At 67.5% G+C, this 24,331-nt stretch overlaps 2 protein-coding genes across 3 annotated transcripts in view; both read left to right on the forward strand.

Annotated features, from left to right (window-relative positions):
- Positions 1-5,457, forward strand: LOC132536104 (basic proline-rich protein-like). Its single transcript, XM_060183714.1, has 3 exons — positions 1-132; positions 284-406; positions 3,571-5,457. Exons 1-3 carry the CDS (start codon positions 1-3, stop codon positions 5,455-5,457), a joined length of 2,142 nt encoding a protein of 713 aa, XP_060039697.1.
- TFDP1 (transcription factor Dp-1) overlaps positions 5,423-24,331 on the forward strand; it is a 22,995-nt gene continuing 4,086 nt past the window's right edge. Inside the window, exons 1-6 of one of the 2 annotated variants that reach the window (XM_060183747.1) lie at positions 5,423-5,525; positions 7,845-7,906; positions 17,528-17,594; positions 20,779-20,906; positions 22,119-22,240; positions 24,091-24,256. In XM_060183747.1, coding sequence (XP_060039730.1) covers positions 7,895-7,906; positions 17,528-17,594; positions 20,779-20,906; positions 22,119-22,240; positions 24,091-24,256 — 495 coding nt within the window. In that variant the 5' untranslated portion in view covers positions 5,423-5,525; positions 7,845-7,894. The remainder of the gene's footprint in view (positions 5,526-7,844; positions 7,907-17,527; positions 17,595-20,778; positions 20,907-22,118; positions 22,241-24,090; positions 24,257-24,331) is intronic. The other variant, XM_060183748.1, reaches the window with a different exon arrangement.

A 24,331-nucleotide genomic window follows, 5' to 3' on the forward strand; every position in this document is an offset into this window, starting at 1 on the left:
ATGGCCCCTGTGCCCAGCGCTGACCGTGCTGACTCCGTTCCTGACTGCTGCTGCCTGTCCCTCCTGTCTTCTGGCCCAGAGGCTTCCAGCGTTGGTCTCCCTTTGGGGGTGTTCGGCTGGACAATAGATGTGGCGAGCGCTTAGGGGGCCCCCAAGGGGTCACTGTGCCCCCCAGTACCCGCCTCCAACCCCTTCACCGCCCACGGTGGATGTGGGAAAGGGGTCTTTGGTGCTCTGGAGCTTCTGTGTGCTCTCCCTACCTCTGTGTCCCCCGTCCCCCCAGCTAGCAGGAAGCCTCCCCCAGGACAGTGTCTCACTGAGTGACAGCAGGTCCTGCCAGTGGCTGTGCGACAGACAGACCCACGGACAGTGCAGTGGCCAGTGGCGCTGTGTCCTGGCCTCGAGGGTGGGTGGTGGCCGCCCTGTGCCAGGCGTGTTCTCCGCGCTCTCAAACCAGCCGCCTCTCTCTGGGCCTGGTGCCTGCTGGTGAGCCCACTACCCCAGGACCTCGTTCTCTCTTTACTGTTTTTCCCCTTCTTTACTGGATAGAAACCGCCAGAAATTGAGAGGCGGGGGAGGTAAAGGGGAGGAGAGATAGACACCTGCAGCCCTGCTTCACCTCAGGAAGCTTCCCCCTTGCAGGTGGGGACTGGCATCTTTAACTTGGGTCTTCACACAGATGGTAATGTGTGAACTCAAGTGGTGCACCCCTGCCTGGCCCCAGGAACCATATATCCATATATACATGTGTGTACACACACACGCAGACACATACACACACACACACACACACACACACACACACAGATTTGCCTCCAGGGTTATTGCTGGGGCTTGGTGCCTGCACTATGAATCCACTGCTCCTGGAGGCTACTTTTCCCATCTTTGTTACCCTTGTTATTGCTGTTGTTGAATAGGACAGAGAGAGAAAAACACTGTTTCACTGCTTTTGAAGTGACTCCCCTGCAGGTGGGGAGCCAGGGGCTCGAACCAGGATCCTTAACGCCGGTCCTTGCGCTTTGCCGCCACGTGCGCTTAACCTGTTGCACTAACGCCTGGCCCCTGGAACCATATATATATATATATATATATATATATATATATATATATATATGTAATTATATATAATATATATAGTTATACATATTATCAATAGATATTAAATATATATATAAGACTTTATTGAGAAAGGAGGAGAGAGAGAAAGAAGCAGACATCACTCTGGTACATGTGCTGCTGGGCATTGAACTTGGGACCTCATGCTTGAGAATCCAGTGCTTTATCCACTGCGCCACCTCCTGGACCACTGGAACCATATTTTTAAGAGTTTTTATTATTGTATAGATACAGAGAGGAGCTGAGAAGGAAGGGGGAGAAACAGAGAGACACCTGCAGCCCTGCTTCACCACTCACAGGGCAAATCTTTCCCCCCCGTAGGTGGGGGCCAGGGGCTTGAACCCGGGTTCTGTGTGTTGTAACAGGTGCGTCAGCACCCCGCCCCCTCCTCTCTTCCTCTAGTTAGAGAAATGGAGAGGGGCACCTGCGGCCCTGCTCTACTGCTGGAGAAACTCCCCCTGCAGTGGGGGCCGGGGCCTTGAACCCGGGTCCTTGTGCACTGTCCTGTGTGCTCTGCTGGGTGTGCTCCTGCCTGCGTCGCCTAGACCAAGGGCTCATGCATTTACGTGCAAACACAGAGCGCGTGCTTGGAACCAACTGGAAACAACGGAAGTCACCACATCTGTGGGCCGCCTTGGACCCTGAGCCAGGGACACCTGGGCCCAGACCAGGTCGCACACCTGCCCTGGAGGTGGGCACCCTGGGGTCACAGAAGCTGGCCTCCCAGGAAGTAGCCGGGCAAGCTAGTGAGCTCGGTGACGTGTGGTGACATTGAGCGGCATCCTTAGGCAACAGAGGCACCCTCACCACCCTCACCCTGTCCTCTGTGCCTGACTTGAGTGCACAGGCCTGTGCCAGGCCCCCGTCTGCCTCCAGCGGCTTGGTGCCCGAGCTCTCCTCTCAGGCGGCAACTGAGGAGCCCCCACGGGCAGGTTGGTGCTCTGGAGGGGCCCCCATCAGCCTACTCCCCACCCAGGAGAAGGAGGGTCCTCAGAGGGGAACCCCAGGGGGGTTCGGGCAGTCTGCACAGACGCGTGCACATGCGCATCACTCACTCTGCCTGAGAGTCCTCCCAGAGTGCTCTGCTTCTGTGCCCCATTCACGTCACGTCCGCACGCCCTGTCCCTGTCCCCGTCCCCGTCCCCGTCCCGGCGTCCTTGGCAGGGCTGAGCCACACGGAGGAGCCTGGGATCGAGGAGGTAGACGAGATGGTGTGATGGCTTCTTCACTGTGGGAGCAGGGAAGCTTCCGGGTGAAGCAGGAGTGGCCCCTGGGCAGGAGAGCCGGCTGAGCGGGGAGGCCAGTGTGCCCTGGTTCCGTCCCGCACGGCAGACGCCGAGCCCGGCGGGTGGTGTGGTGGGCAGAGCCCTGGGCTTCTGTGCGTGAGACCCCCAGGCTGACCTCCAGCATCACACACGCCGCTGCCGCTCTCTCTAATAAGATCTTTTTTTCCCTTCCGCCATCAGGGTTCCGCGGGAGTCGGTGCCCGCACTACGGAGCCACCACCCCGGCGGCACTTTCCCAGGGACTCAAACCCGGGACCCTGCGCATGGTCACGGGGGCCACCACTCTGCCCTGTCTTTTTAAAGGACAAAGACCTTGGGGGCCAGGTGGTGGCGCACCTGGTTCAGCGCACACGTCACAGCGCACAAGGACCCGGGTTCAAGCCGCCGGGCCCCACCTGCAGGGGGAAGCTTCATGAGTGGTGAGGCAGGGCTGCAGGGGTCTCTTGATTGCCCCCACTCCTATTTCTCTCTGTCTCTATCTGGTAATAAAAAAACAACAGAAAAAGACCTGACTTTTGGGAGTCCGGTGGTAGCGCAGCGGGTTAAGCGCACGTGGCACAAAGCGCAGGGACCGGCGTAAGGATCCCGGTTCGAGCCCCCGGCTCCCCACCTGCAGGGGAGTCGCTTCACAGGCGGTGAGGCAGGTCTGCAGGTGTCTGTCTTTCTCTCCTCCTCTCTGTCTTCCCCTCCTCTCTCCATTTCTCTCGGTCCTGTCCAACAACGACGACATCAATCACCACAACAATGATAAAGAACAAGGGCAATAAAAGGAGATTTTTTTGTTTTTTAAAAGATCTTTTTCAGACACTTCCACCATGTTCCCATGACTGGGTGGCCCAGGCGGGGCGGGGGCGTGAAGTCCATGAGGGCAAGGGGGGGGCAGCGGGATGTGGGGCCGGAGGCGCCCAGCGAGGCCTCCCTGGAACAAGGAGTGGGCGGCGCACATGAAAGGGGGTTTGGAGACAGGCGGCCGCGCTAATGACACCCCAGCCTTTGGTTTCCCCCTAATTACCGCTGCACCCCTGCACCCAGACAGGTCTCCTCTCCCCTGGAGGCCCGGCAAGGGGCCACCAGCCCACGGAGTGGGGGTTCCCTGAGGGTCAGCCCTGCAAGGCCCCTGCCTTCACCACAGCCAGCATACCTCCCATGAGGGCGACCGGCCTTCCAGGCGCCCACACCCCGTCGCCACGCCCTCCCCCGCGTGTGCACCCCGGGACCCCGTCCCTCACGCCCTCCCCCGCGTGTGCACCCCGGGACCCCGTCCCTCACGCCCTCCCCCGCGTGCGCACCCCGGGACCCACCCTCACGCCCTCCCCCGCGTGCGCACCCCGGGACCCCGACCCTCACGCCCTCCCCCGCGTGCGCACCCCGGGACCCCGACCCTCACGCCCTCCCCCGCGTGTGCACCCCGGGACCCCGTCCCTCACGCCCTCCCCAGCGTGTGCACCCCGGGACCCCGTCCCTCACGCCCTCCCCCGCGTGTGCACCCCGGGACCCGAACACGCCCTCCCCCGCGTGTGCACCCCGGGACCCCGTCCCTCACGCCCTCCCCCGCGTGCGCACCCCGGGACCCACCCTCACGCCCTCCCCCGCGTGTGCACCCCGGGACCCGAACACGCCCTCCCCCGCGTGTGCACCCCGGGACCCCGACCCTCACGCCCTCCCCCGCGTGCGCACCCCGGGACCCCGACCCTCACGCCCTCCCCCGCGTGCGCACCCCGGGACCCCGACCCTCACGCCCTCCCCCGCGTGTGCACCCCGGGACCCCGACCCTCACGCCCTCCCCCGCGTGTGCACCCCGGGACCCCAACCCTCACGCCCTCCCCTGCGTGTGCACCCCGGGACCCGACCCTCACGCCCTCCCCCGCGTGTGCACCCCGGGACCCGAACACGCCCTCCCCAGCGTGTGCACCCCGGGACCCCGACCCTCACGCCCTCCCCCGCGTGTGCGCCCCGGGACCCCGACCCTCACGCCCTCCCCCGCGTGTGCGCCCCGGGACCCCGTCCCTCACGCCCTCCCCCGCGTGTGCACCGGGACCCGACCCTCACGCCCTCCCCCGCGTGCGCACCCCGGGACCCCGTCCCTCACGCCCTCCCCCGCGTGTGCACCCCGGGACCCGACCCTCACGCCCTCCCCCGCGTGTGCACCCCGGGACCCGAACACGCCCTCCCCCGCGTGTGCACCCCGGGACCCCGACCCTCACGCCCTCCCCCGCGTGTGCACCGGGACCCCGTCCCTCACGCCCTCCCCCGCGTGTGCACCCCGGGACCCCGTCCCTCACGCCCTCCCCCGCGTGTGCACCGGGACCCGACCCTCACGCCCTCCCCCGCGTGCGCACCCCGGGACCCCGACCCTCACGCCCTCCCCCGCGTGTGCACCCCGGGACCCCGACCCTCACGCCCTCCACTGCGTGTGCACCCCGGGACCCGACCCTCACGCCCTCCCCCGCGTGTGCGCCCCGGGACCCGAACACGCCCTCCCCCGCGTGTGCGCCCCGGGACCCCGACCCTCACGCCCTCCCCCGCGTGTGCGCCCCGGGACCCGACCCTCACGCCCTCCCCCGCGTGCGCACCCCGGGACCCCGTCCCTCACGCCCTCCCCCGCGTGTGCACCCCGGGACCCGACCCTCACGCCCTCCCCCGCGTGTGCACCCCGGGACCCGAACACGCCCTCCCCCGCGTGTGCACCCCGGGACCCCGACCCTCACGCCCTCCCCCGCGTGTGCACCGGGACCCCGTCCCTCACGCCCTCCCCCGCGTGTGCACCCCGGGACCCCGTCCCTCACGCCCTCCCCCGCGTGTGCACCGGGACCCGACCCTCACGCCCTCCCCCGCGTGCGCACCCCGGGACCCCGCCCCCCCCCCGCTGCGCCCCACGTGCGCCCCGCCCCCTCCGGCGCATGCGCAGTGGCGGCCGTCCGAGCGCGGGCCTGGCGGCGGGCGGGGGGAGGGGCGGGGGGAGGGGCGGGAGCCGAAGGCGCGAAAAGCCGCGCAGGCGCAGCCGCCCACGTCACCGCGTCGCGACGTCACGCCGCCGACGCTGGGTCCAGGGTGAGCCCCGGCGGCTCCGGAGGGACCCGCGGCCGGACCCCCCCCCCCCCCGCCCCCCGCGGTCTGGACCAGGTGGGCGGCGCAGGGGCTGGGGACACGGGGACACGGGGGACGTGGGGGCATGGGGGATGTGGGGGACACGGGGGGATGTGGGGGACACGGGGCAAGTGGGGGACACGGGGGATGTGGGGGACACGGGGGGATGTGGGGGACACGGGGCAAGTGGGGGACACGGGGGATGTGGGGGACACAGGGGATGTGGGGGACACGGGGGATGTGGGGGACACGGGGGATGTGGGGGACACGGGGCAAGTGGGGGACACGGGGCAATTGGGGGACACGGGGGATGTGGGGGACACGGGGGGATGTGGGGGACACGGGGCAAGTGGGGGACACGGGGGATGTGGGGGACACGGGGGGATGTGGGGGACACGGGGCAAGTGGGGGACACGGGGGATGTGGGGGACACGGGGGGATGTGGGGGACACGGGGCAAGTGGGGGACACGGGGGATGTGGGGGACACAGGGGATGTGGGGGACACGGGGGATGTGGGGGACACGGGGGATGTGGGGGACACGGGGCAAGTGGGGGACACGGGGCAATTGGGGGACACGGGGGATGTGGGGGACACGGGGGATGTGGGGGACACGGGGGATGTGGGGGACACGGGGGATGTGGGGGACACGGGGCAAGTGGGGGACACGGGGCAATTGGGGGACACGGGGGATGTGGGGGACACGGGGCAAGTGGGGGACACGGGGGATGTGGGGGACACGGGGGATGTGGGGGACACGGGGGATGTGGGGGACACGGGGGATGTGGGGGACACGGGGCAAGTGGGGGACACGGGGGATGTGGGGGACACGGGGCAAGTGGGGGACACGGGGGATGTGGGGGACACGGGGGATGTGGGGGACACGGGGGATGTGGGGGACACGGGGCAAGTGGGGGACACGGGGCAATTGGGGGACACGGGGGATGTGGGGGACACGGGGCAAGTGGGGGACACGGGGGATGTGGGGGACACGGGGGTTGTCGGGGACACGGGGGATGTGGGGGACACGGGGGCAAGTGGGGGACACGGGGCAAGTGGGGGACACGGGGCAATTGGGGGACACGGGGGATGTGGGGGACACGGGGGATGTGGGGGACACGGCGGGATGTGGGGGACACGGGGGTTGTCGGGGACACGGGGGGATGTGGGGGACACGGGGGCAAGTGGGGGACACGGGGCAATTGGGGGACACGGGGGATGTGGGGGACACGGGGGTTGTCGGGGACACGGGGGGATGTGGGGGACACGGGGGCAAGTGGGGGACACGGGGCAATTGGACACGGGGGATGTGGGGGGCACGGGGGATGTGGGGGACACGGGGCAAGTGGGGGACACGGGGGATGTGGGGGACACGGGGGATGTGGGGGACACGGGGCGATGTGGGGGACACGGGGGATGTGGGGGACACGGGGGATGTGGGGGACACGGGGCAAGTGGGGGACACGGGGGATGTGGGGGACACGGGGGATGTGGGGGACACGGGGGATGTGGGGGACACGGGGGATGTGGGGGACACGGGAGACGTGGGGGACACAGGGGACGAGGGGGACACGGGGGATGTGGGCGACACGGTGGACTCGGGGGATGTGGGGGACACGGGGATGTAGGGGGCACGGAGGACACGGGGTTTGTGGGGGACACTGGGGACACGGGGGATGTGGGGGACACAGGGGACACGGGGATGTGGAGGACACGGGGGACGTGGGGGACACGGGGGATACGGGGGATGTGGAGGACACGTGGGGATGTGGGGGACACGGGGGATGTGGGGGACATGGAGGACACGTGGGATGTGGGGGACACGGGGGGATGTGGGGGACACGGGGGACACGGGGGGATGTGGGGGACACGGATGTGGGGGATGTGGGGGACACGGGGGACGTCGGGGACACGGGGGATGTGGGGGACACGGTATATGGAGGGACACGGGGGATATGGGGGACATGGGGAAATATGGGCGACACGGGGGATATGAAGGGACACGGGGGTCACGGTGGGATACGGGGGACGTGGGGGACACGGGGGAATATGGGGGATATGGAGGGACACGGGGACACGGTATGGGGGGACACAGGGTATGGGGGACACTGGGCACGTGGGGACACGGGATGTGGGGACATGGCGGGCTGGGGACACGGGGGATGTGGGCACACGGGGTGGGGGCTGGGGGACACGGCCTGTGGTGTCTGGGGACTTGGGACTCAGGTTCTGGGGAGGGTCCAGGGGCGGGGGTCCCGGGCCGGTCTGGGCCGACACCGGCGTCCAGAGGTCTGGAGGGGCCCGCGGCAGGTGGCAGCTGCGGGCTGACCCTCCCTGTCCCCTGTCCCCTGCCCAGGAAGGCGGCTGACCGGAGGCCCTCACCGCATCCGACGGGGAGCTGGTATCATGGCCAAAGATGTGAGTACGCGCCCTGCTGCCCCTGCGCCGAGACCCCGTCCCAGGGGCCCTGCCCGCGTCAGGCATCTGGGGGAGGCCTGTCCCGGGGGCGTCCGGGGGACTAGCGAGGGGCTCTGGGGCTCGGGATGGAGGGTCCCGGTCTGGCTGCGGCGGCCCCGGTCTGGAACGTGTCGACAAGGAGGTGGGCTCCGGCCTGCCCGTCGGGAGCCCCAGCCGCAGGCCTGGGTCAGGAGAGCTTGTGGGGGCTGGCCGCGCCACCCGCCCGCCCGCCTGCCTGCCTGCCTGCCGCTCCTGGGAGCGGGGTCCTGAGCGGGGCCGTCCGAGTCCTGGGGGCGGCGCTGGTCAGCGGGCAGGACGGCGGGCTGGGGGCCAGCCTAGCCTCAGGCTCCTGGCCACTGCCGGCTGTCTGTCCCTCCTGGGGCCCGGGCACCCCCCAGACCCGAGCCTTCACACCACCTCGGGCAGCGGGGCTCCCTGTGGCCACTGTGGGGTTACCTCCCCTGAGGACGGACTGGCAGTGTAGGGGACTCGGGCTGGGGGACACGGGGGGCATGGGGGACACAGGGGACATGGGCTGGGGGACATGAGGGATATGGGGGACACAGGGGACATGGGGGATATGGGGGACACGGGGACATGGGGGAGATGGGGGACACAGGGACATGGGGGAGACGGGAGGACATGGGGGAGATGGGGGACACAGGGACATGGGGGAGATGGGGGACACGGGGACATGGGGGAGACGGGGGACATGGGGGAGCTGGGGGACATGGGGGAGATGGGGGACACGGGGGAGATTGGGGACACGGGGGAGATTGGGGACACGGGGGAGATGGGGGAGACGGGGGACATGGGAGAGACGGGGGACATGAGGGAGACGGGGGACATGGGCTGGGGGGACATGGGGGACAGGGGGGACATGAGCTGGGGGAGATGGGGGACATGGGGGAGATGGGGACATGGGCTGGGGGAGATGGGGACATGGGCTGGGGGAGATGGGGACATGGGCTGGGGGAGATGGGAGATATGGTGGAGATGGGGGACACGGGGACTGGGGTGTGTGGGGACACGGGACTGGGGTATGTGGGGGACACGGGGACTGGGGTATGTGGGGACAGGGACTGGGGTGTGTGGGGACACGGGACTGGGCTGTGTGGGGACACGGGACTGGGGTGTGTGGGGACACGGGACTGGGGTGTGTGTGGGGACATGGGACTGGGGTGTGTGTTGGGGACACGGGACTGGGGTGTGTGTTGGGGACACGGGACTGGGGTGTGTGTTGGGGACACGGGACTGGGGTGTGTGTTGGGGACACGGGACTGGGGTGTGTGTTGGGGACACGGGACTGGGGTGTGTGTTGGGGACACGGGACTGGGGTGTGTGGGGACACGGGACTGGGGTGTGTGGGGACACGGGACTGGGGTGTGTGGGGGACACGGGACTGGGGTGTGTGGGGACACGGGACTGGGGTGTGTGGGGACACGGGACTGGGGTGTGTGGGGACACGGGACTGGGGTGTGTGGGGACACGGGACTGGGGTGTGTGGGGACACGGGGACTGGGGTGTGTGGGGACACGGGACTGGGGTGTGTGGGGGACACGGGACTGGGGTGTGTGGGGGACACGGGACTGGGGTGTGTGGGGACACGGGACTGGGGTGTGTGGGGACACGGGACAGGGGTGTGTGGGGGACACGGGACAGGGGTGTGTGGGGACACGGGACTGGGGTGTGTGGGGACACGGGGACTGGGGTGTGTGGGGACACGGGACTGGGGTGTGTGGGGGACACGGGACTGGGGTGTGTGGGGACACGGGACTGGGGTGTGTGGGGACACGGGACTGGGGTGTGTGGGGGACACGGGACTGGGGTGTGTGGGGACACGGGACTGGGGTGTGTGTGGGGACACGGGACTGGGGTGTGTGGGGACACGAGACTGGGGTGTGTGTGGGGACACGGGACTGGGGTGTGTGTTGGGGACACGGGACTGGGGTGTGTGTTGGGGACACGGGACTGGGGTGTGTGTTGGGGACACGGGGCTGGGGTGTGTGTTGGGGACACGGGACTGGGGTGTGTGTTGGGGACACGGGACTGGGGTGTGGACTGGGGTGTGTGGGGACACGGGACTGGGGTGTGTGGGGACACGGGACTGGGGTGTGTGGGGGACACGGGACTGGGGTGTGTGGGGACACGGGACTGGGGTGTGTGGGGACACGGGACTGGGGTGTGTGGGGGACACGGGACTGGGGTGTGTGGGGACACGGGACTGGGGTGTGTGGGGACACGGGACTGGGGTGTGTGGGGACACGGGACTGGGGTGTGTGGGGACACGGGACTGGGGTGTGTGGGGACACGGGGACTGGGGTGTGTGGGGACACGGGACTGGGGTGTGTGGGGACACGGGACTGGGGTGTGTGGGGACACGGGACTGGGGTGTGTGGGGACACGGGGACTGGGGTGTGTGGGGGACACGGGGACTGGGGTGTGTGGGGACACGGGACTGGGGTGTGTGTTGGGGACACGGGACTGGGGTGTGTGTTGGGGACACGGGACTGGGGTGTGTGTTGGGGACACGGGACTGGGGTGTGTGTTGGGGACACGGGACTGGGGTGTGTGTTGGGGACACGGGACTGGGGTGTGTGTTGGGGACACGGGACTGGGGTGTGTTGGGGACACGGGACTGGGGTGTGTGTTGGGGACACGGGACTGGGGTGTGTGGGGGACCCGGGGACTGGTGTGTGTGGGGACACCGGACTGGGGTGTGTGGGGACACGGGACTGGGGTGTGTGTTGGGGACACGGGACTGGGGTGTGTGTTGGGGACACGGGACTGGGGTGTGTTGGGGACACGGGACTGGGGTGTGTGGGGACACGGGGACTGGGGTGTGTGGGGGACACGGGGACTGGGGTGTGTGGGGACACGGGACTGGGGTGTGTGTTGGGGACACGGGACTGGGGTGTGTGTTGGGGACACGGGACTGGGGTGTGTGTTGGGGACACGGGACTGGGGTGTGTGTTGGGGACACGGGACTGGGGTGTGTGTTGGGGACACGGGACTGGGGTGTGTGTTGGGGACACGGGACTGGGGTGTGTTGGGGACACGGGACTGGGGTGTGTGTTGGGGACACGGGACTGGGGTGTGTGTTGGGGACACGGGACTGGGGTGTGTGGGGACACGGGGACTGGGGTGTGTGGGGGACCCGGGGACTGGTGTGTGTGGGGACACCGGACTGGGGTGTGTGGGGACACGGGACTGGGGGTGTGGGGGGACACGGGACTGGGGTGTGTGTTGGGGATACGGGACTGGGGTGTGTGGGGGACACGGGACTGGGGTGTATAGGGGACACGGGACTGGGGTGTATAGGGGACACGGGACTGGGGTGTGTGGGGACACGGGACTGGGGTGTGTGGGGACACGGGACTGGGGTGTGTGGGGGACACGGGACTGGGGTGTGTGAGGACATGGGACTGGGGTGTGTGGGGACACGGGACTGGGGTGTGTGGGGGGACACGGGACTGGGGTGTGTTTGGGACACGGGACTGGGTTTTGTGGGGACACGGGACTGGGGTGTGTGGGGACACGGGACTGGGGTGTGTGGAGGACACGGGACTGGGGTGTGTGGGGGACACGGGACTGGGGTGTGTGGGGGACACGGGACTGGGGTGTGTGGGGGACACGGGACTGGGGTGTGTGGGGGACACGGGACTGGGGGGTGTGGGGGACACGGGACTGGGTGATGTGTTGGACATGGGACTGGGGGATGTGGGGGACACGGGGACTGGGGTATATGGGGGACACGGGACTGGGGTATGTGCGGGACATGGGGTCCTGGGTTTCCGGGGGTCCAGCCTCAAGCCTCGTCCACCCCCGTGCTGCCTCAGCCCGTGTTAGAGAGGACGGGTGAGCTGTGTCGGCAGAGCCAGTGGTCTTGACTCCTGGACGTGGGTCTCCCTGTGCTGGCTGAGGTGCCCCCCCGCCTCGACACTGAAGCACACGGGAGGCACACGCGTGCGCTCGAGGCCACTGCTCCACTTGCGGTCAGCCCCGGGAGAGACGGATCAGCCTCTCTATGGCCTCCACTCACACAGTGCCGGGGACACTCGCCGTCCGTCTGCCACAGGGTCTCCGAAGCCGAATCTGGAGAGGAGCCTGTCCCGCTCTGGCCGCTCTGGTCGCCGGGCTGCCGTGACCGCTGTGGGGCAGGTCTGCCCACGTGCCTGGTGTGTCTGTGTGAACATGTGTGACGGCACGTGAACGTGAGACTGAGCGTGCACGTGAGCGTGTGTGTGGCAGCACGTGTGTGAGCGTGCGTGAGAGACGTGCGGTTGAGTCTGAGTGGGATGTGTGTTGCATGGACACGTGGACGTGCGTGAGCGTGGATGTGTGTATGACGGCGCACGTGCCTGTGTGTGACTCAGTGTGCTGAGCTTCCCACGTGAACTCTGGGCCCCACAGGAAACCCTGCGGTCGATGGCTGTCAGGCCCACGTGGAGACCCTTGTCTGGGGGAGCGCCTAGAACCCACTCCGCTGTCCCCCGTGCTCCCCTGTGCCGGGCCCCTGGGAGTGCTCCGATCAGCTCGGCGGACTCCAGGCGGCTGGTTTGCAGCCTGGACGGGCAGGGGTCTCGAGTGGGTGCCGGCTTCCTGTGCGGGGCTTGCGCTGACCGTGCTGGCTGGTCTCTGCTGCCCAGGCCGCGTCCTGGGGCCTCACCCAGACCCTCTGCCGCCCGGCTCTGAGCTGCACGGGCTGAGCCTGTGTGTCTGCCCTCGGCCATGTGTCTGCCCTCGGCCGTGTGTCTGCCTTCGGCCGTGTTTCTGCCCTTGGCCGTGTGTCGCCTTCGGCTGTGTGTCTGCCCTTGGCTGTGTGTCGCCCTCAGCCGTGTGTCCCGCCGACCTGGCTCTGCTTCTGCTTCAGCCCGTTGCTATTAGCTTTTTGCCCGAGTGCCACCAGGCTGGCTGGTGCTGGGGATTGAACCTGGACCCCAGGGCGTGCGTGTGAGTGTGTGTGTGTGTGTGTGTGTGAGTATGTGAGTGTGAGTGTGTGTGAGTGTGTGTGTGAGTATGTGAGTGTGTGTGTGTGTGTGTGTGTGAGTGTGTGTGTGTGTGAGTGTGTGTGTGTGTGTGTGAGTGAGTGTGTTTGTGAGTGTGTGTGTGTGTGTGTGTGAGTGTGTGTGTGAGTGTGTGTGTGAGTGTGTTAGTGTGAGTGTGTGTGTGACTGTGTGTGTGAGTGTGTAAGTGTGTGTGAGTGTGTGTGTGAGTATGAGTGTGTGTGACTGTGTGTGTGTGAGTGTGTGTGTGAGTGCGAGTGTGTGTGTGAGTGAGTGTGTGTGAGTGTGTGTGTGAGTGAGTGTGTGTGAGTGTGTGTGTGAGTGAGTGTGTGAGTGTGTGTGTATGTGAATGTGTGTGAGTGTGTGTGTGAGTGTGAGTGTGTGTGTGAATGTGTGTGTGTGGGTATGTGTGTGTGAATGTGTGTCTGTGTGTGAGTGTGTGTGTGTATGTGTGAGTGTGTGTGTGTCTGTGTGTCTGTGTGTGTGTGAGTGTGTGAATGTGTGTCTGTGTGTGTGTGAGTGTGTGTAGTGAGTGTGAATGTGTGTATGACTGTGAGTGTGTGTGTGCGTATGAGTGTGTGTGAGTGTGAATGTGTTTGTGTGAGTGTGTGTCTGTGTGTGAGTGTGTGAATGTGTGTGTGTGTGTAGTGAGTGTGAATGTGTGTATGACTGTGAGTGTGTGTAGTGAGTGTGAATGTGTGTATGACTGTCTGTGAGTGTGTGTGTGTGCGTATGAGTGTGTGTGAGTGTGAATGTGTTTGTGTGAGTGTGCGCGTATGAGAGTGTGTGTGTATGAGTGTGAGTGTGAATGTGTGTGTATACACACACACAAACACACGCACATGCGCACTGCGTGAAGGCCCGCCCCGCTTCTGTGGTGTGTGCTTGGGAGAGCAGGGCCCAGGCTGGCTCCGGCTAGAGAGGCCCCTGCCGCCAGTGCCGCTCTGCCTGCTGGGGGCAGCGAGAGGTAGGGGTCCCGGGCTGTGGGCCCCCGTCCCTGGGCACGTGCAGCTCAGCCAGAGGAGCCCCAGGGTCAGACAGTCCCAGGGTTTTGCAGCCCAGGCAGCCGTGAATCCGCAAGTGGGTTGTGTCCAGGCCAGAGGCCACCTTAGTTCTTGCTGTGACACCAGAGGCCAGCCGGGACCCCGTTGTGGGAGGGGACGGTGGCTGGGCAGGTGTCCAGGGCCCCCCGTGGGTGGTCCTGGCCTCCTCCCCTCAGCTGCCGCAGCCTGGGCGGGGGGCGCGGTGTGCTCCCACGTGCGGACCGCAGCACCCACGTCCATCAGCTTCACACTCCTTGTGGGACCAGGCTGAGCAGGCAGAGCAGACGTGGCCGAGCCCTGGAGTCACACACAACAGGAGAGGCTGGGCCCTCGTGCCCCTGGGGTGCCCGGGCCAAAGCTGGGGTCCCACTGTCCCCTCCCCATCCCGTCTGTCCCCTCCCTGTCCCCTGTCTGTCCCCTCCCCGTCCCGTCTGTCCCCTCCCCGTCCCCTGTCTGTCTCCTCCCCGTCCCCTGTCTGTCCCCTCCCCATCCCCTGTCTGTCCCCTCCCCATCCCGTCTGTCCCCTCCCTGTCCCCTGTCTGTCCCCTCCCCATCCCCTCTCTATCCCCTCCCCACCCCCTGTCTGTCCCCTCCCCACCCCCTGTCTATCCCCTCCCCGTCCCCTGTCTGTCCCCTCCCCATCCCCTCTCTATCCCCTCCCCACCCCTTGTCTGTCCCCTCCCCATCCCCTGTCTATCCCCTCCCCGTCCCCTGTCTGTCCCCTCCCCATCCCCTCTCTGTCCCCTCCCCATCCCCTGTCTGTCCCCTCCCCGTCCCCTCTCTGTCCCCTCCCCATCCCCTGTCTGTCCCCTCCCCACCCCCTGTCTGTCCCCTCCCCACCCTTTCTCTGTCTCGTCTCTGTTCCCTCCCGGTCCCCTCTCTGTCCCCCCCACCCCTTCCTGTCCCCTCCCCATCCCAGCCTGCAGCTCAGCTCTGCCTCCTGCGTTGTGGGAGCCTGAGCCTGGCGGTGGGCAGCTACAGGCCCTGCTGGGCTGGGCTGGGCTGTGTGCGGGGCCTGCAGTGTCACCCACCTACTGCCGGGGACAGCTAGAGATGTCCCCACGGCTGGCCTTTGGCTTCTGGGGGGTGCTTGTCACTGCTGTGCTGTGTCCCCGTTGGGACGAGGACACGGGGCTCTGAGAGTGCCCCCACCCCCAGCCCGCAGGGCCTCACGTGTGCCTCTCAGCTCCGTGGGGGCCCCAAGGGCCGGCCCCCGTCACCTGCTGATGGGTGGTGCTGCCCTCCTTCCTGGGGTGTCCCCCATCACGGGGGGTGTCCCCCATCACGGCCCCACAGCCTCCCCATCTGCCCCAGCAGCTCTGGGGCTTCAGGCCTGTGGATGTCCCGCCTCCAGGGCCCCTCATGTCTTACCTGGCGCGGGTCAGCTTGCTGCCGCGCTGCCCGCACTGCCCGCGGCTCCTGGTGGCCATCTTCCTTGGAGAGGGTGAGAGACGGATGGAGAAAGACGCCCGCAGTACTTCTCCCCTATGATGCTCCCCCCGCTGGGCTGGGGGTCTGAGCCCGGGGTCTCGTGCATGCTGGAAGGTGGAGCCTTGCTGCTGCAGGCAGCCGCTGGGCTGGGGGACCGTGGGCTCAGGGTGCGAGCCGACACGTGTCCCACCATGAGCCCTGGCCTCACACGTGTGTCAACCCCCCTCGAGAGAGACTGAGGCAGGTAGCTGGGGTCCTTTCAGGTCACTGCGAACAGAGGGTCCTCGGGCGGCTGTCTCCCGTCCCCCTGTCCTCCTGTCTGTCTGCCCATCGCCCCCGGGTGACGGTGCTTACAGCCCTGACGCCATGTCCTGGTCACTCCTGCGTCTCCCCGAGGGTGCTTGTGGGCCTGTCGCCATGTGCCCGGTCACAACTGTCTCCCCGGGGAGAGACGGCAGGAGGTAAGTCTCTCAGAGCCCGGGGTGTCCTGCTCCCCTAGGCGTGGGGAGCAGGGGCTTGGTGCTGTGTGCTCAGTCCCTCTGGGGCTGTCTGGCTGCTCCGGGCACCGTGCTGTTCACACCCGCCCGCTCTGCTGTCCCCACTCAGTCTTTCTTCCTTTCTGTGGCCAGAGCACTGAGCAAAGTGTTGGTGGCGTTGGGGCTTGAACCCAGGACCTCAGCAAGTCCTGGCCGCACCCCGTCCTTTCACGCTCTGGGGTCTGTTTCCGCCTGGTGAGCTGTAGCTCCCCCAAAGGTGGCATGTCAGGGCGATGGCTTTGCTGTGCAGCCCACCGGGCCACCTTTCCACAGGACTGACGGGTCCCCGATGCCACTCTGTCCTCCTCTCGCCCCCCCCCCCACCCCCCAGCAACTAGGTTCCTCTGGGCTGTCGGCGGGAGGTCACCCTCAGCCCTGAGCTCTGAGCTCTGTCTCAGGTCGGGAGGGCGAGTGGGGAGGAAAGGGAGCTGAGGGGACAGTCTCACCTCTGCAGACAGACAGACAGACAGACAGACAGAGGGAGCAGGAAGGCGGGGAATTCTGCCCCCACCCGGCTGTCCCGGCACCAGCAGCTGAGGCTGCAGCCAGGAGACCCTCAGCAGAGCGAGGCCAGCCCTGCTACGTTGTTACACCCTGACCTGCTCGCTACACCGCCACATCATGCGGCCTGCGTGTCAGTGTGGCAGGTGCCAGCGGCGTGCTGTGGTCTCAGTGTCGTGGGCCCATGTGCCACACTGCCGTAGCAGGGTCTGTGCCACCCTGTGTCACGTCGTGGGGCCGCCAGGCAGCCTCATACTCTGGGGCCTCGTGTCACGTCGTGCCGTGGGGCTCTCCACGTGCCCGGGGCTCACGCACCGCAGCCTGGGCCGTCCCGTGGGTCTGTGCTCCACACGCGTCGCCGTGACACCAGGGGCTGGCCGTGGCGTGGCTGCTGCATGTTCTGAGGTCGGCCGCGGCGCAGCTCAGCTAGTGGGCGGGCATTGGGGGGCTGTCCCGGGAACGGGGGGGAGACGACTTCAGCAGCGCCCCAGGCCCGTGTAGCCTGTGCCGTGGTGCGTGTGGCCCGGGCCCCGAGGAGCTGGGTGCCGTGGGCAGGGGGCGTCTGCAGGAAAGCTGGGGCACACAGCCTGGGCTGCCGCCCCGGGTGCCCTTGGGGGAAGCGAGGAGGAGAGGCGCCTGCCCCCGTGTCTGTGGGGACCCCGTTTCTTCCCACGTTCCAGAGGTCTGGAGCCCCGGCGCCCCACGACCCTGGTGGGGCTGCCCTTCTGGGTGGCACCTGCTGAGCATGGGGTCTGGCAGCCGGGACTCGGGGACTCAGGTTCTGCGGGTCTCAGCTGACCCCCTTCCGGCCATCCCTGACCCCGGGAGACCCTCCTTGTCGCCAGCCGGGGAATAGCCCCGCCAGGCCGTGGTGGCCTCAGGGAGGTGGGCAGGGAGGCCCGTGGGAGATGGGTGCCGGCCTCTGCTCGTGGCGACCCAGCCTCAGACTTGGCCGGGTCACTGGTACCCCGGGTGGACGCTGGCTGCGGTCAGGCGGCCACGGGCTGTGTGGCCCTGCTGGCTGGGTGCTGGCCTGTGCTGCCGCTGACCGCTCTGTCCCCGCAGGCCGGGCTAATAGAAGCCAACGGAGAACTCAAGGTGTTTATTGACCAGAACCTGAGCCCTGGGAAAGGTACGGACACAGTGCCCAGCCCTGGGGTCTTCTGGGGGCCAGGGGAGCTGGGGGTCTGTCCTGCCCTGCCCTGGGGTCTGTCCTGCCCTGGGGGGTCTGTCCTGCCCTGGGGTCTGTCCTGCCCTGGGGTCTGTCCTGCCCTGGGGGGTCTGTCCTGCTCTGGGGGTCTGTCCTGCTCTGGGGTCTGTCCTGCTCTGGGGTCTGTCCTGTCCTGCTCTGGGGTCTGTCCTGTCCTGCTCTGGGGTCTGTCCTGCCCTGGGGTCTGTCCTGCCCTGGGGTCTGTCCTGCCCTGGGGGTCTGTCCCGCTCTGGGGGTCTGTCCCGCTCTGGGGTCTGTCCTGGGGGTCTGTCCTGCCCTGGGGTCTGCCTTGGGGTCTGTCCTGCCCTGGGGTCTGTCCTGCCCTGGGGGTCTGTCCTACTCTGGGGTCTGTCCTGCCCTGGGGTCTGTCCTGCCCTGGGGTCTGTCCTGCTCTGGGGTCTGTCCTGCTCTGGGGTCTGTCCTGCCCTGGGGTCTGTCCTGCCCTGGGGGTCTGTCCTGCTCTGGGGGTCTGTCCTGCTCTGGGGGTCTGTCCTGCTCTGGGGTCTGTCCTGCTGTGGAGTCTGTCCTGCCCTGGGGTCTGTCCTGCCCTGGGGTCTGTCCTGCCCTGGGGTCTGTCCTGCCCTGGGGTCTGTCCTGCTCTGGGGTCTGTCCTGCTCTGGGTTTTGTCCTGCAGGAGCCTGAGGATAAAACCCTTCACTCACTGGTCCCAGGGCCATTCCATGGGTGAGGGTGTCAGTATGGGTGTGGCTGTGGGAATGCACCCCCCCATCCAGACAGGGCTGGCGACTGGACACTCCACACAGACCCCACACTCTGACCCCACAGGGCCACACCTCCTGACCCCACAGGGCCACAAACCCTGACCCCTGACCCCACAGTGCCACACCTCCTGAGCCCTTACCCCACAGGGCCACACACCCTGACCCCACAGGGCCACATACCCTGACCCCACAGGGCCACACAACCTGACCCCACAGGGCCTCAAACCCTGACCCCACAGGGCCACATACCCTGACCCCACAGGGCCACACACCCTGACCCCATAGGGCCACACACCCTGACCCCACAGGGCCACACACCCTGACCCCACAGGGCCACACACCCTGACCCCATAGGGCCACACCCCTGACCTCACAGAGCCACATACCCTGATCCCACAGGGCCACACACCCTGACCCCACAGGGCCTCAAACCCTGACCCCACAGGGCCACACACCCTGACCCCACAGGGCCACACACCCTGACCCCACAGGGCCTCACCCCTGACCCCACAGGGCCACACACCCTGACCCCACAGGGCCACACCCCTGACCCCACAGGGCCACACCCCTGACCCCACAGGGCCACACACCCTGACCCCTGACCCCACAGGGCCACACCTCCTGACCCGTCCACCTGTCGCTCCCACTGCCCCCCTTACCCACAGGTGCTAAGGCCCCGGGGAGGCAGCGCCCCACAGGTCAGCAGTGGGGACATCTGGCCACGGCCCACAGAGTCCCTAGGGCCTTGCAGGCAGCCACAAGCCAGACTCACAGTCGAGCAAATCCGGGAGCTTCCGCCATGTAAGCAGATGGCTGTGTGGGCCTGAGTGCCGTGCTGCAGAGCGCGGAGGGTCAGCAGGGGAGGGCCAGGGCCCCCGGCCGAGGGCCGTCTCCCCTGAGCTCCCGTGTCCTGCGTAAGCTGGTGACACAGCGCCCACACAGAAGCCACGGGGTGGGGGCACCGAAGCCATACCTCTCAGGTGCCGGGTGTCCCAGGGCGGTCACCGGTGCTGACCAGGCCCTCGCTGCCCGTCCTGGGCCGGGAGCCTGAGGTGTGGGAGCAGAGCTCGTTCCTGGCCGGCCGGCACCGCAGACCTCAGCAGCACGGCCCAACCTGGGTCCCCACAGGGCCGGACTGGCCCAAGTCCTGGGAGGGCAGCCTGGGTGTCACCTGGTTGTCAGTGAGTACCTAGCTGCTCCCCACCTGCCCCATCAATCTCCACCTACCCCCAGCTCACAGGTGTGGCCCCTCCCCAGCTCACAGGTGTGGCCCCTCCCCCAGCTCACAGGTGTGACCCCTCCCCCAGCTCACAGGTGTGACCCCTCCCCAGCTCACAGGTGTAGCCCCTTGCCCAGCTCACAGGTGTGGCCCCTCCCCAGCTCACAGGTGTGGCCCCTCTCCAGCTCACAGGTGTGGCCCCTCCCCCAGCTCACAGGTGTGACCCCTCCCCAGCTCACAGGTGTGGCCCCTCGCCCAGCTCACAGGTGTGGCCCCTCCCCAGCTCACATGTGTGGCCCCTCCCCAGCTCACAGGTGTGGCCCCTCCCCAGCTCACAGGTGTGGCCCCTCCCCCAGCTCACAGGTGTGGCCCCTCCCCAGCTCACAGGTGTGGCCCCTCCCCCAGCTCACAGGTGTGGCCCCTCCCCCAGCTCACAGGTGTGGCCCCTCCCCCAGCTCACAGGTGTGACCCCTCCCCCAGCTCACAGGTGTGACCCCTCCCCAGCTCACAGGTGTAGCCCCTTGCCCAGCTCACAGGTGTGGCCCCTCCCCAGCTCACAGGTGTGGCCCCTCTCCAGCTCACAGGTGTGGCCCCTCCCCCAGCTCACAGGTGTGACCCCTCCCCAGCTCACAGGTGTGGCCCCTCGCCCAGCTCACAGGTGTGGCCCCTCCCCAGCTCACATGTGTGGCCCCTCCCCAGCTCACAGGTGTGGCCCCTCCCCAGCTCACAGGTGTGGCCCCTCCCCCAGCTCACAGGTGTGGCCCCTCCCCAGCTCACAGGTGTGGCCCCTCCCCCAGCTCACAGGTGTGGCCCCTCCCCCAGCTCACAGGTGTGGCCCCTCCCCCAGCTCACAGGTGTGACCCCTCCCCCAGCTCACAGGTGTGGCCCCTCCCCCAGCTCACAGGTGTGGTCCCTCCCCCAGCTCACAGGTGTGGTCCCTCCCCCAGCTCACAGGTGTGACCCCTCCCCCAGCTCACAGATGTGACCCCTCCCCAGCTCACAGGTGTGGCCCCTCCCCAGCTCACAGGTGTGGCCTCTCCCCAGCTCACAGGTGTGGCCCCTCCCCAGCTCACAGGTGTGGCCCCTCCCCAGCTCACAGGTGTGGCCCCTCCCCAGCTCACAGGTGTGAGCCCTTCCCCAGCTCACAGGTGTGGCCCCTCCCCAGCTCACAGGTGTGCCGTTGCAGGTGTGGTGTCTCTGGTCGCCGTGCACCCGTCCACTGTGAACACCCTTGGGAAGCAGCTCCTGCCCAAAACCTTCGGACATTCCAATGTCAACATAGCCCAGCAAGTGGTGAGGGGCCGTGGGGGCCCTGGGCGGGGGGGGGCTGCAGGGGGGCTGGGCCGACTGCCCCTGCTCCACTGGGGGCCTGGCGCGTGGACTCACGGCCAGCATGGGTGTCTGGGGGTCCCAGCCTGCAGGGCTTCCCGGGCGTCTCTGAGCTCAGGGCCTGGCGACGCACATCTCGGTGGGCACAGGCAGGGTGGGCACGGGCAGGGTGGGGGACGGGCAGGACGGGCACGGGCAGGGCGGGCACGGGCAGGTAGGGCACGGGCAGGGGGGGACGGGCAGGTAGGGGACGGGCAGGGCGGGCACGGGCAGGGCGGGCATGGGCAAGGCGGGGCGGGGCATGGGCAAGGCGGGGCGGGGCACGGGCGGGCACGGGCAGGGCGGGCACGGGCGGGGCGGGCATGGACCTGGGTGCTAGGCCAGACGGTGGAACCAGCTCAGCACTGCCAGGGACCGACCTCCCGCCTGGGGGCTGCAGCCTGGCCGGGACCCGGCCTCCCGGCCGCTGGCTCTGTGCTCATGGTGGCACGGTGTGCAGCCTGGCCGGGCTGCTCTGGGTCCCTGGCCAGGGACATGGAGTGACCGAGGTCTGGGCTCAGGCTAATTTATAAAGCGCCAGGTCAGCTTCCGCGAGGCTCACGGATCCCACTAAGAAGGGCACGGAGATGCGTCTGCCTGAAATAACCCTCGGCCCCTCCCTGGAGACAGGCCCTTGGTACAGGGGTGTCCTGGGAGAGCCAGCTGCCCTGGGGTGAAGCCGGGCTTGCAGGGGGTGTCCCCGTTGACCTGAGGCCAGTCAGTCATCCCCCTTTGAGTATTAATATCCGGCCAGCGTCCCAGGTCTCCCTAGATGTCCCAAGACCCAGGTCCCATGACCACTCCACCCCCCAAGGACCCAGATCCCACGGCCCTGACCCCCCAGAGTCCCTGTGCCAATCCCGGGGTCGCTTCCGGGACATGGGAATGACCCCAGTCTCTGCGGATTAGCTGGCTTAGCTCAGATGGAGGATGGGTGTCCAGGTCTCAGAAAGGTGAGGGGGGCCCACGACCCCTGACCCCGAGCCCCCAGGGCAGGCACCGTGGCGCACGTGTATAGCCGTGTGGCTTCCTCTGACGGCGGGGTCTCCGGCCTGGGGACGGCGCCAGCCCCTCTGCCTCCCGTGGGGATGGGCCCGGTGGCCGGCCTGGTGACTGCAGATGTGGCCCCTCCTGCAGGTGATCGGCACGCCACAGCGGCCGGCCGCGGCCAGCTCGGTGGTGGTGAGCAGCCCTCACACGCCCAACACTCATTTCGTCTCCCAGAACCAGCCGTCGGAGCCGTCTCCCTGGTCAGCCGGGTGAGCACGCCGTGGCAGGGCCCTCAGGAGTGGGACTGACCGATGGGAAGGTGGGGGGCTGGCCGGCTGGCCCTGAGCTGTGGCCTTGCACCTGCCTCTGCTGGACTCTGAGAACGAGAGGGCCCAACTGGGTGGCCAGCGGCCCCTTGGTCGCCCTCCCAGGATGGTCCCTGGTGCCTCCTGGCCAGCTGTTCCTCAGAACTGCCCACGCCCCCGCGGTGACCCCTCCATGGCCCCGGGTCCTCTGGCCCTGTCAGACTCCCACCTCTGAGGGACGTGCAGTTACCCAGTTGGCTGCCCACCCCCACCTGCTCCTATGGGCCTGTCCCCAAGGACACAGGGACACAGTTGGCAAGGCTTCTGAGGAGGCCTGTGGTTCTGTTCCACCCCCAGTATCCGAGGCCTGTGGCCTGCTCTGTCCCCCGTGTCGGCTGTGGTTTGCTCTGTCCTCAGTGTCCGAGGGCTGTGGCCTGCTCCGTCCCCTGTGTCAGCTGTGGCCTGCTCTGTCCCCCGTGTCTGAGGGCTGTGGCCTGCTCCGTCCCCCGTGTCAGCTGTGGCCTGCTCTGTCCCCTGTGTCTGAGGGCTGTGGCCTACTCCGTCCCCCATGTCTGAGGGCTGTGGCCTGCTCTGTCCCCCGTGTCAGCTGTGGCCTGCTCTGTCCCCCGTGTCTGAGGGCTGTGGCCTGCTCTGTCCCCCATGTCTGAGGGCTGTGGCCTGCTCCGTCCCCCGTGTCAGCTGTGGCCTGCTCTGTCCCCTGTGTCTGAGGGCTGTGGCCTACTCCGTCCCCCATGTCTGAGGGCTGTGGCCTGCTCTGTCCCCCGTGTCAGCTGTGGCCTGCTCTGTCCCCCGTGTCTGAGGGCTGTGGCCTGCTCTGTCCCCCGTGTCTGAGGGCTGTGGCCTGCTCTGTCCCCCGTGTCCGAGGGCTGTGGCCTCCTCTGTCCCCCGTGTCTGAGGGCTGTGGCCTGCTCCGTCCCCCGTGTCTGAGGGCTGTGGCCTGCTTCGTCCCCCGTGTCTGAGGGCTGTGGCCTGCTCCGTCCCTCCGTGTCTGAGGGCTGTGGCCTGCTCCGTCCCCCGTGTCTGAGGGCTGTGGTTTGCTCTGTCCCCCGTGTCTGAGGGCTGTGGCCTGCTCTGTCCCCCGTGTCTGAGGGCTGTGGCCTGCTCTGTCCCCCCGTGTCTGAGGGCTGTGGCCTGCTCTGTCCCCCGTGTCTGAGGGCTGTGGCCTGCTCTGTCCCCCGTGTCTGAGGGCTGTGGCCTGCTCTGTCCCCGTGTCTGAGGGCTGTGGCCTGCTCTGTCCCCGTGTCTGAGGGCTGTGGCCTGCTTCGTCCCCCGTGTCTGAGGGCTGTGGTTTGCTCTGTCCCCCGTGTCTGAGGGCTGTGGCCTGCTCTGTCCCCCGTGTCTGAGGGCTGTGGCCTGCTCTGTCCCCCCGTGTCTGAGGGCTGTGGCCTGCTCTGTCCCCCGTGTCTGAGGGCTGTGGCCTGCTCTGTCCCCCGTGTCTGAGGGCTGTGGCCTGCTCTGTCCCCGTGTCTGAGGGCTGTGGCCTGCTCTGTCCCCCGTGTCTGAGGGCTGTGGCATGCTCTGTCCCCCGTGTCTGAGGGCTGTGGCCTGCTCTGTCCCCGTGTCTGAGGGCTGTGGCCTGCTCCGTCCCCCGTGTCTGAGGGCTGTGGCCTGCTCTGTCCCCGTGTCTGAGGGCTGTGGCCTGCTCCGTCCCCCGTGTCTGAGGGCTGTGGCCTGCTCCGTCCCCCGTGTCCGAGGGCTGTGGCCTGCTCTGTCCCTCGTGTCCGTGGGCTGTCCTCCTGGGTCTGTCCGTCCGTCTCTGGCGCCAGGGGCTGCATGCTAACTTTTTCCTGCAGGAAGCGCGGCCGCAAGGGCGAGAAGAACGGTAAGGGGCTGCGGCATTTCTCCATGAAGGTCTGTGAGAAGGTGCAGCGCAAAGGCACCACCTCCTACAACGAAGTGGCCGACGAGCTGGTGGCCGAGTTCAGCGCCGGGGACACACACCTGCTGCCCAGCGAGTCGGTGCGTCACGCGGGTTGCACGGCGTGGGCGGCCGCGGGCCTGGCCCGGTGGACGTGGGGTCTGGACTTTCCCGGC

Source organism: Erinaceus europaeus, assembly GCF_950295315.1.
Source record: "Erinaceus europaeus chromosome 5 unlocalized genomic scaffold, mEriEur2.1 SUPER_5_unloc_1, whole genome shotgun sequence".
Classification (NCBI taxonomy): domain Eukaryota; kingdom Metazoa; phylum Chordata; class Mammalia; order Eulipotyphla; family Erinaceidae; genus Erinaceus; species Erinaceus europaeus.

Excerpts from the sequence above, each read along its gene's own strand:
- LOC132536104 (XM_060183714.1), top strand. The coding sequence starts at position 1 with ATGGCCCCTGTGCCCAGCGCTGACCGTGCTGACTCCGTTCCTGACTGC. Across the intron at positions 133-283 it reads TCGGCTGGACAATAGATGTG|CTAGCAGGAAGCCTCCCCCA; the intron begins GCGAGCGCTTAG and ends CCGTCCCCCCAG. Across the intron at positions 407-3,570 it reads GCTGTGTCCTGGCCTCGAGG|GCGCCCACACCCCGTCGCCA; the intron begins GTGGGTGGTGGC and ends CCGGCCTTCCAG.